The sequence below is a fragment of the Malurus melanocephalus genome, unplaced genomic scaffold (assembly GCF_030028575.1).
Source record: "Malurus melanocephalus ecotype Western Australia unplaced genomic scaffold, MMel_1.1 scaffold_28, whole genome shotgun sequence".
Lineage (NCBI taxonomy): Eukaryota > Metazoa > Chordata > Aves > Passeriformes > Maluridae > Malurus > Malurus melanocephalus.
The window spans coordinates 1,359,880-1,373,671 of record NW_026623260.1 but is presented as its reverse complement, the minus strand read 5'-3'; the positions used below and the strand labels follow the sequence as shown (position 1 = coordinate 1,373,671).

Genomic DNA, 13,792 nt, shown 5'->3' with positions numbered 1-13,792 from the left:
GGGGCCCGGGCCGTGCCGCCACCGCCGCTGAGGAGGAGGAGGAGGAGGAGGAGGAGAAGAAGCCGCCGCCGCGATGAGGAAGGGCCGCTCTCGGGGGGACAAAGCGGCGCCGCCGCCGCCGGCGCGGAGGGAGCCCGGGCGGGCGGTGTCCGGCAGCGCGGCGGAGCGCAGAGCCGCCCTGCTGGGGGGCGGCGGCAGGAAGGAGCCGGAGGACGCCCGGGCCGCGGGGGCGCCGGAGCGGGTAAAGCCGGGGCGCGGGGCGGGGGTCGCCGTTGTTATGGAGACGCGCCCCGCGTGGCGGGGCCGGGCCGAGACCGCGGCGCTCCGGGGGGAGAGCGGCCGAGGGGCGCGGGGACGGGGCGCGGGGAGGGGGCGCGGGGCGCTCGGTGCGGCAGCAGCCTCCGAGCATCCTCGCACGCTCCGTGCGCTCCCGCAGGTAGGTGCCCCCACGGGAGCCAGGGGTGGGAGCGGTGGCGTGTCCGTGCCGGTGYTGCCGGCGTGGCGGGAGTGAGTGGTGCGGGAGCCGCGGTGCCGGGAGCCTGCCCGCGTGCTGGGGAAGGAGAGAAGGATGCAGTGAAATCGGGTGTGTGCTCTTCTGGCTGGTGTTACTAATGACAGAACACATCTTTCTAGTAACCCTCTGTAGGTCACTCCTAATCGTGATGGCAATTATGATGCGTTTTCCAGCATTTTTAGGTCTTAATTCCAGACGTGGTTTATTTAGGAAACAAACCGTACCTTTGCAGAGACTTGAAAATGCACAGGCTTGTTACRYGTGAGGGTGTGTAAGTTCMATATGTCCAYTTCTRTGTCTTTCATAGCCAYAAAARTAGGATCTGCTGATTGGTGSTTRGGATGACAAGGATGAGAGACCSGAGAGATCCTAAATCAAAGTTCAGRRTCATCAAACACTTTGTTTTAATGGTCCTAGCTTTGCCAAAGATAAAAACGGGGGATGACACTTTGCAGTTGAAAAATATAGGTGACAACTGATGCTATTTTTTTGCTTATTTGAAGAGAAGGAGAAAGTATCAGAAGTATGAAGACTCCGGGGATGCAGTAATTCACTGCTCTGTTTTGCCACTTTTTTGGAGCAAAGAGAAAAACTACGTTCTTTGTCAAAAAGATGTCCTAAGTTTATGTTACTGTTGCAGATGCACAGGTTTATGCTATTTTAAAAATAATTTCTTAGGTGTTTTTCCCTGGAAAAACTGCATTACATGGTCTTCGATTATAGGGGCCTTGGATTTTGGCTTTGACCAGTGGATATYTCTTGAATACACATTTATCAGACTTGAAGAAGAAGAGACCTCTATTATTTTATTCTCTGGCGCTTTGTTAAGCCAAGTGGTTAAGAGGTGCTGCTGCTTTTGATGTTCATTCTTTTTTGAAACAATTAAGGAATGCTGCAATTTTTATTCAGGAAAAAAAATCTAAAATCAGAAGAGGTCACTCGGTRTSTTCCCAGCTRTCYATTAAAAGRACAAATTTGTAGGGCTACCAAATGYAACAGCGAGGTGTTKKTTGTACTGTTTTGACACATTGTTTATGATATTGACATGGAGATTGAAGGAAATTATTTCCGTTCTTGGTTGTTGGGAAGGAAACTTACAAATCGCGCATACAGAACACGCTGTGTTGAATAATGTATTGAACACTTGGGAAGTTTCACCAAAACAACCCCAACACTTTCTCCAACGGGGAAAGCTGCAAATTTGGAAGTGTCAATTTTTGAGATGCACAAGGCTTTCTAATGGGTGATAGTGCCAATTTGTGTTTACCTTGTGTGCTCTGACTAGGACCTGATGTGACTTGTAAGAACAGATCTTTGTGTGCTGGCAGGTGTTCGGTGTGATGGAGGAGTTTTTCAGCTCAAGTTAAGAAAGCTTCTACTCAGCCATGTGTGAGATGCCCCCCCAACTTCTAAAGAAAACTTCTCATCCCCTCTCCCTTTTTGTCTTTCATTTGAGGTTTTGTAAATGTGGTAAACAACTGCAAATAAATTGATATGCTGGGCAAATGTAACAAACAGCATTTCTGTCTTTAATATCAATAATTCAGCATTTATTTAAATGTTGGTTTTTGGTAGTGTGCGTGTGGTAAATAAGGCCTTCTGTGATGCAAAAGACAGTGAGATACTCTGTTTTCACAGATCCAGCTTGTAGCTTGACARGTATTTCCTTTGGGGCCACTTCTGATTTGAGTAACCCTGTTGTTCCTGAGCCTGTAACATGCCCTCAGCAGTGCCAGTGCAACAGTGTGCACAGCTGCAGTGAACCATTCTGGATTAAATTCAGATCCCTTTGTTTGCCATACATTTGCACAAGTCTGTGGCTGGGAGAGGCTAAGCCACTCTAGTGTTGAAAAAAGTCCTTATCAAATTGTGACTGCAGCAGTTAATCACTGTACTGACCTTAAGGCCTTTGAAAATCTGGTCCTTTGCTGTGCTTATAGTTCCGACATGCATACGATTAATGTTTGTGCTTTCTCCTGAGTTACGCAAGAACGTAAAAATGACTGTACTTGATCACATTAAAGATCCCTCTCGCCCAGTATCCTGCCTCTCCAAGCTGCCAAAAACAGATGCTTGGAGAAGAGTATAGTGTATATTGAGGAAATGCCTCTCCCAGCCTCCAGTAATTTGTGGCTCATAGGTTTCCGGAACTGGAGGTGATATTTGTTTTTAGAGCCCCCAGTGGGTTTTTTCTTCTATGAATTTGTCCAATCAGTGTTTGAAGCCATTTATGCTTGTAGCATCCACAACATCCTGTGGCTGAGTTGTAGGGCTTAAACACATTTTGTGTGGGAAAAACACTTATTTTTGTTTGCTTTTAAATTCTCTGCCTGCTTGGTTTCATGCCTYGCTTTTTACTTCTTGTATTGGAAGAGGCTGTGAAAAAGAGAATCCATGGTATTCTGTGTGACTTATGAGTTGATGACTCTTTCTTTTATTTACCATCCCTTGCTTGTGACTGTTCCAGAGGCATTTTAGAAAGGAGTGACTTTACCTCTTCGMTTGTCCTTGCTGTCTTCTTTTCACCTTTTGCAGGTGTGTTCCTGAYTGGAGACAGTGATGCAGGAATCTGAGGAACAGGGTTGGGTTACAATATCGAGGACCAGCTACAGTATTTCAGTGTATGCCACCCAGTAAACTTACATGGCGGATTAGGTTTTACTCTTTAATCTTCCTGTATTTTCTTGGCAGTCTTTAAGCAGTGAATTGGCACTTCTGTGGAACTGTGATAATTCCAGCCACTCTTCTAAGTGGTAATAACTAGTTCAGRATTTGTCATTTGTCATTCAAATGACATTGCATACATAAGTTTTTGTTTTTTTTATATACTATGCATCACTTTACATTTACCTGCTATTTTACAGCTCACTTAAACAGTGTCATTAAAGTCTTCTTCAGATCCTTGGGCCATTGCTTTTGCAGTCTTTGATAACTTTAAGCATTGTCAGCAAACTCTGTCATGTGTCAAGCTTCTTTGCTAGATTTTGCTTTAAAATATTGAAGGTGTTGATCCCATAAGGGATCCTTGTGAGACTCCACTGGTGATGCATTCTGTTTTGGGAAAAAAGCCAATTGCTCCATCTTATTTCCTGTGCATCAGTCATTAATTCATGACTAAATTGTCCTTCTTACCCCATGACAGTTTAGTTTCATTGAGTGAGGGCGTCTTTGTCAAACACAGCCCACTTGGATTTCCATGAAGGAGCAGCTTAATCACTGTAAGTTTGCTGACTGCATTGAAGGAGAAAAATGGGAAGTTGAGGTGAAAGTGATTGTTACTTAGGAATGACAGTCACCCTCAGCCAGAGGCATATTTTRAGCACTGTTTCCTTATCATGCTGACATAATTAGTTTTAAACATTGTTATATTTATAGTGAAAGATTTCACATGGATCATAGCCAATATTTGTCAGAGTTGCTGTTACTAGCATTTTCTGCTTCAGGTAGAAGACAAAAGTCCTCACAGAAATGATTCTTCAGTTTCTAGAAGATGGCTGTAGAGGGTTATGATGGAATTATACAAGACTGTGTTGTTCTGCAGAGGGTAGGTAGCAAACAGCAKTTCACTGTTTCCTCTGGTATCCAGTGATGACTCAGACTTTGCAAGAGGTGGATCTTCGTGCTAAAGAAAATACATGTATTTTTTATCATTTTCCCCTAAGGGATGTAATAGATGCAAAGTTAGGAGTGAAGATTATTTAATAGRTATACTCAATCCACCTGAGGACAACCCCTGACATCAGCTATAATCTAGGAGARCCCTGGARTGGGGCAAATGCATGATTCTTTCTTTTACTTGTCTGCATGGAATGCCCTTGTTATTTTTTGTAGGTTTTTTTCCATGAGGAGTGGGTGTTAACGTGTTCCTAACAAACCTAAATGCTGTTTTCCCTTGAGACCAGAGGGACGATAAACAGAGGTGAGGAAAACTGAGGTATTGTGGCAGGTCTAGTGGGATGTAGGTTGAGAGTCAGAGAGTAAAAATAGAGAATACTGAGCACTGAGCATCACTGAGTGACATTTTCTGCTCTAAAGGCCTGCAGGGAACCAGTGAGTGCCACCCAGGAGTGCTTGCTTGGAGATGTGACAAGGTGAGGGAACAGAAACAAACGCCATCACTTCTGACAAGCTTCCCTGTCTTGCTGTGGGTGGCTATGGAAGGATTTAASAGTTGATTCCACAACTTTGTGGCTTTGTTAGGAGGAGATGAAGGGGAAAACAATAGCAGGATCTCAGAAGGCAGTCTAAGGAGCAGGTAGAGGACTGCAAGTTATAGAGTCAGGATTTGGGGGTAKATGGACCATTTGTTGTATATCGCGTTTAACTCGGCTGGTTCTCATGGAGAGCTGGACYGAAATGTTGCTAAACCTGAAGGCTCCCCTGCTGTGTCTGTTTGTTGTATAGGAAATGTTCAGCTGATGCCAGCAGGAAAACTGCAAACACAGTACAGAGAAGGCCAAAAACCTCCTTAGTCCAGCTTAGTTTTGTATTGGGGAGCCCTTTCTGTAGGGCAGTCAGTGCAGTSAGCTGCCTCCGCTGGAAATTTTGACCTACCTGAAGAAGGGAGATCTGAAAGTATTTCCTGAGCTTTGAACAGGCTAACTGGTTTGAAATCAACTGATTTAACAGTGACTGTCTCTTGGAACTGTAGTGCTGAAGCTTTCTGAGAGTAGCAAAAATATTCCTTTTTTTCCACCTGTCTTTTAAACTTTGTCAATCTTTATGTCCCAAGGCCAAAATGGGATACTGAGGTTATCCGGTGTGATTTCCTCTCATGTGCAGTCTGTGGATCTTTCCTGAAAGATGAGTTAAAATATCTCTCTTACAAATTGATCTTATCTTAGCCTCAGATCACGGTGTGTTTGTCACCTCTTCTGAAAACTCTGCCAATGTTTAATTATTCCGGCTGTTAGAAAATTAAACGACATMTTATTTCAATGCTTGTTTTGTCTAATGGCCAACTTTCAGCTGTGGAATATGCTTGTGCTAGCAGGCAGTAAAAATTCTCTACTATCTGATCTCTATTCCATGTAGAAGTATTTGAAATGTAAAATTGAGCTTTGGTTGGAACAGAAGACACTGAGTTCTTTTGCTTCTAGAACTCTGTGCTTTTCCCTCTTGATTGTTCTTGGAGTGTTTGCCAAACCCAGGTAATGTTCTGGGAGCAGCCTGGAATGGTGTGATGGCAGACAAGCTCCCTCCTTCACWACTGTTTGATAGCTGTCTTTTTACAATTTTGGGATTGCATTACCACAGCTGGGTGTGTCATATGAGAGAGCGTTTTGTAACATTATGCATATGTGGATATTTCTCCTCCATCTATCAGTAAAATCATGCAAATTGGCCCAAAGCTACTTGTAAACGATAGGTTAGAAAACTTATTACTACTTTCATGTTGTCATTATGTTTTGATTCTTTTTTTTTTTCTTGGAAGGAATGGCAGAGGATCTTTTCCACTGACTTCTCACCCTGTTCTTTTTTGGAAAGCAGTCAGTGACCAGCAGGAAGAAACTGGCCAAACCCCAGAGTGCTACTCAGATTTATTTTGTCTCCACAGCTGCAGAGAAGCTGTTACCATGCTTTCCTTGCTGCGTGGCAAGCCTGGAAACTGAAGAGATCTTTCTTTTTTTCCTAATTAGAACTTCTGTGCTTCAAACATAATAAGTTTTTTCTTTCCCTCAAGGTGACATCAGTGCTAGTAAAGGCAGTACCTCTGTTGTGATGAGCTCTGTATTTAGACTGCAGAACAGTTTGGTTTTTGGTTATTTCTACCATGAGTCTTCCCTTTTGATTGACAAGTGAAGAATAAAGCTTTTGGAGTTCAGTTGGCACTTTGCTTCTGAGTTTTCTCCTCAGCTCTGACTCTCAGGTTGCTGATCACAGCTCTGTGCAGCTCCCCTCACCATGGAGCCTGTGAGTAACAGCTCWCAACACTCAAAGCTGCTTTTTATAACTTCATGTCAAAACCTACAAGCAGGGATGAAACTTAATCTGAAGAAGATGGAAGTTTATTTTCAAAATTCAAGCAAACAATCAAATGGACCTATTGCTAGCAATGCAGATTGCATTTGCAATCAAGTGTAGTTTTTACTATTCACGTTACAGAATCCATAAATGCCAAGTATAGACTGATCATAGCCAAGTATGTTCTGTAAATGTCATTGCCCCTTCTTRTCAAAGGAGGGATGGAGTGCTGCTAACTTCTAGAAGATCAGGAACCATCTGTTTACATAGATGCTTATTGCMACCTGTTCTGTGACGTTTAGGGTTGATTTTAGGGTAATTCTGTCCTGTGCCTCTTTTGTCAAGGGAGCTAAAGAAAGTTCCTAAGGAGGACATTGGTAAAGATTCCTAAATTACAAGCTGTGGTTGTGACTTGCCAATTAAAACTCAGTTACTGTTTGCAGACCTCAGACYTCCTTTTCTCTTCTTCCTTTGTTACTGTTTGGCTCTCTTTCTTATGACAGGAAGAGAGCAAAAAATAAGTGTTGTTTTCTAATAAGAAAGTGCCCAATTCCAGCCTATGGAGCTTCTAGTATGGTAAAYCACAGTCCAGAGTGCATGGCTGACTGGCAGGCATTTTTACTTATCCTCAGAACTTGATTTTCTGAAGTTTATCCCCTTCTCTGTGGAGAAATAAAGGTAATGAGGAAGCCTGGGTGTAACTGTGGAGGAATCAGCTGTTCCCTTATGACATCTGTGGTTCTGTCTTTGCCTTCTTCTCTGTCCTTTTTCTGAGGAGGCGGGAAAAGGGATCAGGAAGAACAAACCTCTCAGTGTCCCCATAGGTGTGGTTCACTGCCTGCCATAAGCTGATTCTTGTTGAAGAATCAGGGCTGCTTCTGCCTGGCTTCTTCMTTAGCCACAGTTTTGCCTTTCTGTGTCCTCATTGAGCAGAAATGGGAGCTCCTGGCGACCTGTTCCTCTGAGTTGACTTGTGTGCTCATACTAATGTTTAAAAGGATGGGGTGCTGAAAAAGTGACTGAGGGGAAGAGTCATCTAAAAGCAAGCAAAAGGCAATAGAGACAAGGGATCAATTCTGTAATGTGCTTATTAGATGATAATAATAGRATTGAGCCAAAAGATAAATCCAGACGCGGATAAATCCACACTGATTTTGCAGTGGGCTTGTTAGATTACAGCAAAGTGGCACCAGAGGGCTGGTGGCACTTCTGTGGCCTGAGAAAATAGAATCATCACTTCTCTCAAAGTTGAGTATTAATGGACAAACCTCTTTTGTGTAAATCAATAACTAGGTAGGCATTGCATCAGCAGCTTGGATGATTCAGCTCACTTATGTGAGATTTCGATTTCCTGTCATAAGTGAAGAGTAAGAGCATGAACTGTGTATTAGCAGCATTAATTTCATATCTTGCATATTGGAATAGCTAAACAGGCAGTGGAGAGCTGCAGTGAACTGCATTTCTTGTCCAAAAGCAGCATAGAWGTGAAGGTACCAAGGGAATTCTGTCAGAAGTGCCTGGGTTTGGTGTGGCACTGCTTGTCTTTAGAATAATTATTAGCCATAAGGGGAAGGCTTCTGCTGCCACTTACTGTTCATTACAGAGCWCTTGAAGGTAATAGTGGGGTACTGACCAAGCCTAGGATTAGGCAGCTACAGAACACTCAAAGATTTTGGATATATTCCTGAGTGGATGCTTGGGTAAACCAAGTAATTTCCAAGTGTATTGTGTTGGAAGAATGGGTATGTGTTATTGAAGTTGCACCTAGCAGCTGATTTATTGAGCAAGCTCATCTGCCTTCTTGCAGCACWGAGTGTGAATGTTGTCCTGCCTGTCAAGGTAGTTCTTAAGAGTCTCTAGAAGGGGCAATTMTTTTTTTGTCTCTGATAGATGTTTTTTGTTGCCCATGCTGCCTGCCCTAAGCCAACATGGCTTTAGTGCTTATAAGAAATGCAGTGGATTATTGTAGATATGATGATAGGCATTTATTTAAAATAAAAGTTTTCTCAAAGTCCTATTTAATTCTTATTCTTGGAAGCTGAGCAGCTGAAGCTAATGAAGCAGTGAAGACCACCAGGTTGGTGAGCTATTTGAGGCTAAACCAAAATGCTTTATCACCCAGCAAGACTTTGTTTCTCAAAAACCACAATAGATAAATGGCCAGGTCATATAGAGTCTCAGTGATTTCATTTCCACATCAAATAATGATGTGCTGTGGTTAGTGTGTTTTTGTAGTCATGTAGTGCTGTTTGAAGCCTGGTGAAAATGCTGTTCTTTGAAGGAAGAAACTGGACACTCAAAAAACTGCCTTTGAAACCGGTTTTGGAACTTTTTAATTTGCTTTTCCTCTAAGCTGTGGGTTTTGTTTTTTTTTTCCCTGAGTTTTTTATTTAACTTACTGCTTAGATCCCTTGAACCCTAAATCTAGTAATCGTCAGAAGTTATTTTCAAATGTTCTGTTATAAATACATGTTACAATGCAGTGAGGGAAGAGGGTTCAAGACTGATAGGGTAGCGTTAGTTTGGAATTCTGGTTGTCTAGCTTACAGTTTTTTTTCCTATTTGAAATTGCTCTAGTATTAGTGGAGCCCATTATATACATGGAAAATAGGATGATGCTGTGTTTCTTTCCAGGAAAAAATATTGTCTTTGCTCTTGGGGTTGTGTAGTAAATAGCTTTATTTTCATTACACATATAGTAAACACTCCTACCAATAAAACATGTTCTAAAACCTTGTAGTTGGTCAGGATTTTCATGAATGTAAAAGCAAGACAGTGATTCAGAACACTCCATGTATGTGTTTAAATTTCCAGAAGCAGATGGCACCGTTGAGGTTGGACTGTGGGCAGTGTAAGAATTTTTGAAGCGTAATTTCTGATTTAGTTTCAGCCCACACGTGTCCTCATGAGCTGTCTGTATAGAGACATTTTCTCTAATGTTTTGTGTTATATGGTGTGACAAGTAATTCACCATAAACATTCTCAGCTGTTTGTAACCAAAATAAGTTAATTAGTTAATCAATTGATTGACACTTGGATGATTTTTGTCTTGACATTTGCTGACTCATGCTGTGTTCTGAAACTTTTTGTTGGTGTTTGRCATATCAGCTAATTCAACTAATAGTGAAAATACTTAGCAAGAATTRTAAGAAGCTGATTTTCAGTGCATTTCTGGAATGCAACTTCCAGTATCTGCTCATTGTCCCAACACCCAGCAATCCRTTCAGGACAGATTTCTAGTGAAGTTTTTGCTTCTGTGGGGCTTATTCAGTTAGTCCTAACTTCTTGTAGTGACTGTGAGCTGTTTTGTGGAAATTAGCTCAAGACACACCGAGTGTGTTTATCACTTGGATATGTTAGCTGCTAGCAAGACAGGATTAAAAAACTGTAATTGATTGTAGGTCCTGCCACCCCCATGTTGGATTTCCCCTATGGGATTTGATTGAAGAGTTCACAGAGCAGATTGTMTTTCAGGATGGAAGAGAAAGTACAGAAAGGTTACGATGGTAAACAAATACTGGCCTGCAGCATATGGAAGGTGTTTTTGCTAAAGACTAAATTATGTGTGCAGTTAGACCCAAACTTGAGATACTTTATTGTGTTTTTTTTTAAATCCAGACCAACAAAAATGAAGTGGGAAGAGTACATCCCCCAAGGAGTGAGGGGAATTCAGTCTGTGGGATGAAAACTTGAGAAAACATTACAGCTGCTTTTCAGGAAGCTTGAAGACTTTTATGAAATGCAGTACTTGTCAGATTGATTAATTGATGCTCAAGCCTGTTTTCCTTTTACCCTTTGAAAATACAGCTGTCATGCTTTGAGCTCAGTAATAACAATTTAAAACCCCTAGTTTTCTAATATATTAGTTTTCTAATATGCCTTTCTGGTACTATAATGGGAACTTGGTGCTGCTGCCTCTGCAGGTTCTTTTCATCCCACTCAGGGTCACCCACGTGCAGAAGGACTGCACAAACACCTGAATTAGACTCTGCAAATGGTTTAAGCGTGGTTCCAGGTTTTCAAGACTGTCTCTTTTTATGATTTTCAGATATCCCAAGTATTAAGCTAGGGGTTTGCTTCTCTTTGCATTGAAGAGCACACAGCTCAGAATCGTCAAATTGCTTTTCTGTACACTCTTTCTTAAAAAACAATTTGTTCTTACAAAGCAGGTACACAAATGACAAAACTACCTTTGTCTTAAATGCARCTTTCAGAGAATCCAACTTCACTAATGCAAGCAAAGTGTTAAACTCTAGGAAAGACCAAACTGGACAAGAGTATGTAATGTAGACRTGTGGTGCTACTTGGAAAAAAATGCACTGATAGACAGTGAAATAATGTCATGTCTAGCAATGTTTCTTTGRTGTTTGATCTGTTAATCTGATTGTTGCATGTCTTCTGTTCACTGAGGACTAACAGCAGCTCTTCTTATGACTGTGTCGTGCTCCTGTTTTATTGTAAAGGAGCTTTTATAATGCCCCAGAGCAAGGAAATAACATCTCAAAAATGGAAGGCCTAGTAATTGAAATGAGTTTATTAGTTGCTAAAATCACACCCTTCAATATTTAGTGTATTTACAAGCGTTTTATTATAATAAAAATAACATTTTAATATGGAGCCTTAGTAAAGATCTTTAGAAGGAAATGAGGCAGTCAAAACTGATGTCAAGTATTCTGGACAGCATCAAAAGATCAGAGAACAAATAAATAAATTATAATTATTGTTTTAGAGAAAAGCTTATRAATGAGTTGTACGGTTACTGCAGTGACTGAAGGCATTTAGATGTTTAAATATCCAGGCATAGATGGATGCAGTGACACATTAGGAACAGCCATGTCCTTAAATTAATTTACTTAAACTGGGCCTTGCAGTATGAAGATGGCCAAAATATGAACCTGAAAGTTAAATTATGCATTCATTTAGTTACTTGTATATTCTTTGACATTTACTTTAATCCCTGTTYTTAGGACAGAGGAGAATCTGTTTACAGTGTTGTTTTGCCAGTTTAGCAGACACTTTAGCAGAAGTGTCTGCTGACTCCAGTYTTTGTTTGAGCTCAAGGCAGAGTGGTGTTCGTAAACCTAACAYTTGGGCATTGTTTTTGTTCTCAGGCAGAAGGGAAGAAATATGTCTTGTCCTTGAAAAAATTTTGGCTTTTGTTCCTTTGTGACAGAACTGTATGACACTSCTTGGTGAGGAGAAGCTTTTGTCCAGATTATAGAGTCTCCATTTCTTTGTACAGACATTAATAAGAATTGTGGAATAGATTTATCTTTGACTGCCATTTAATGGGAGTTCTGTTAAGAGAAGCTAAGGTCTAGGCATTTATTGTGTTTCCAAAGGCTGACTTAATTTCATTTAGGTCAAAAGCCACTGGTAATTTTATTTACAGTTTTATAATAAAATGATATTTTTTTTTCCATAGGCAAATCTGCTGTTGAGTTTAAAGGAAAATTTGTTCTCAGGAAAGCTTCACACAAGTGCTTCTTATTTTTGGCTCTGRATCGATCTGCTTATCTCATTTGTGGTAGGAAGTGAGAAGGTTGCAGATGGTTCATGGAAACAAAAATATTGATGCCAAAGCATTGGAACTTCCACAGAGTTTTTATTTTTTTTTGAATGCTGCAAATAGAGATCTTCCTCAGTGATGGTTACACCAGATTAAGCTGGTTTTGTCTCTCTTTGTCATGCATATGGACAAACAGTGTTCTAACTCTTATCAGTCCATTAGTTTTTGTTATATTTTATTTTGCCTGTGATCTTGGTCTAACTACAGATGGTTCCACCACTGCTACTGTTTGAATAGATCATATCTTTGATACAAAAAAAGCATCCTGGGCAAAAAAAAAATCAGTGCTGCTAATGTGGATATCTGTTGTGTTTTCTGGTTTCATACTTTGTGCAATATTTGCTATTCAAGTGAACTTTAACAGTTACCATCAAGTCTTAAAATTGTATTACACATCTGTAAGTCATAGCCATTGAATATCTAATAGAAAATAGAAAAACCCCTTGAGCTATGGGGTGATTCTGAGTGATTCTCCACCAAAGTTCAGTTTATGGGTTACTTTTTTATTTTCCTTGTATGCAGCTTCATTTAAAACAAGCCTTGGAATAGCAGTTGGGCATGGATTTCTTGCCTCTGGCCCCCTTAGTATMGGGACAGTTCTTTAAAGGCAGTATCTTGTACTGGGCCAATAGATTCTTTTATTTGAGATTGTACTSCAAACTTAATGAATCCTAACATTTTTTTTGGAAAGTGCTTTTTGTAAAACATTTATTATTATTATTATTAAATAAGTAATTTTTACACAGCACACACATTTTATTGTTCACTTGTCGAACTTCGTATTTTCAGCTAGTATTTTAATTTTAAATATGTTTTATTTGCTCCTTAGACATAGAAAAATATATTGTTTTGGATCAGGAGGTTCCTGTCTGAAATGTATAAAATCAGGTGGAACTTTCTTCCTGGTTCTTTTGCTATGAAGCARTTGTTTGTGTAAATCGAATGAACTCAAAACTTATCGCTAGGTTTTGTTAATCTCTGTCCTTAAAAAACCAGAGAGTTTACATTCCAAATGAAAATTAACTAGATTGTAGCATTTTAATGGCCATYAAACAGAATTTACATGGGTATAGGTAGGCATTTTATGTTGGTTAGTTCTTTCCCTGTGCAAGAGACAGTGAGACAATGTAATGTGCACAAAATCAATATTTGGAGGTCTGAAAGCTCCAAAGCGAGCATCAGTGTTGGAGGGAATCAAGGTGCCCTGCAGAATGCTCTGGTGRGTCTCCTTTTTGTAGCCAATACGAAATCACAGATTTCTTTGCTTGCACAGATTAAAATGCAGCTGTTTCTGCTGCTTGCCTGGTTCCATGAGCAGTTCCCATTCTAGTCTGTCTCAAAGTGTAATTGTAGTAAAAGGTGTGAAGTTCAGTGTTTTCTGTGTAATAAATATCTGAATAAATCTGTAAGGAAGAGACAAATCTTTTGTTTGCTGAAGGTGTGGATTGTGKCTTTAGCAAATCTAAACATGTACTTCTGTGTAAAATCTAATAGACAAGARTGGAGAAGATAAAGGAGTATTTGATAACACATAGGATGCTCAAGAGAACTTGCAGTAATTCTAGTCAGTGATGTTGGGACAYATCACATGCTTGGCACATCTTTTGAGTGTATTGAAAGAAGATCTTCAGAGAGAAGGTGTTTTGATGTCTTATAAAATCAAATTTTATTACAAATCCCTTTTTTTTTGGGGGGGGGGAATCATATTTCTTTTAATCATTACAGCGTATGAGTAAGGATGATGA

General features: G+C 40.5%; 1 protein-coding gene across 5 annotated transcripts in view; it reads left to right on the top strand.

Annotated features, from left to right (window-relative positions):
- The first annotated feature begins 55 nt into the window (after nt 1-55).
- The window catches only part of MAST2 (microtubule associated serine/threonine kinase 2), a 181,568-nt gene continuing 167,831 nt past the window's right edge, over nt 56-13,792 (top strand). For all 5 annotated transcript variants that reach the window (XM_057390560.1, XM_057390558.1, XM_057390559.1 and 2 more), the window contains exon 1: nt 56-241. In XM_057390560.1, coding sequence (XP_057246543.1) covers nt 74-241 — 168 coding nt within the window. In that variant the 5' untranslated portion in view covers nt 56-73. The remainder of the gene's footprint in view (nt 242-13,792) is intronic.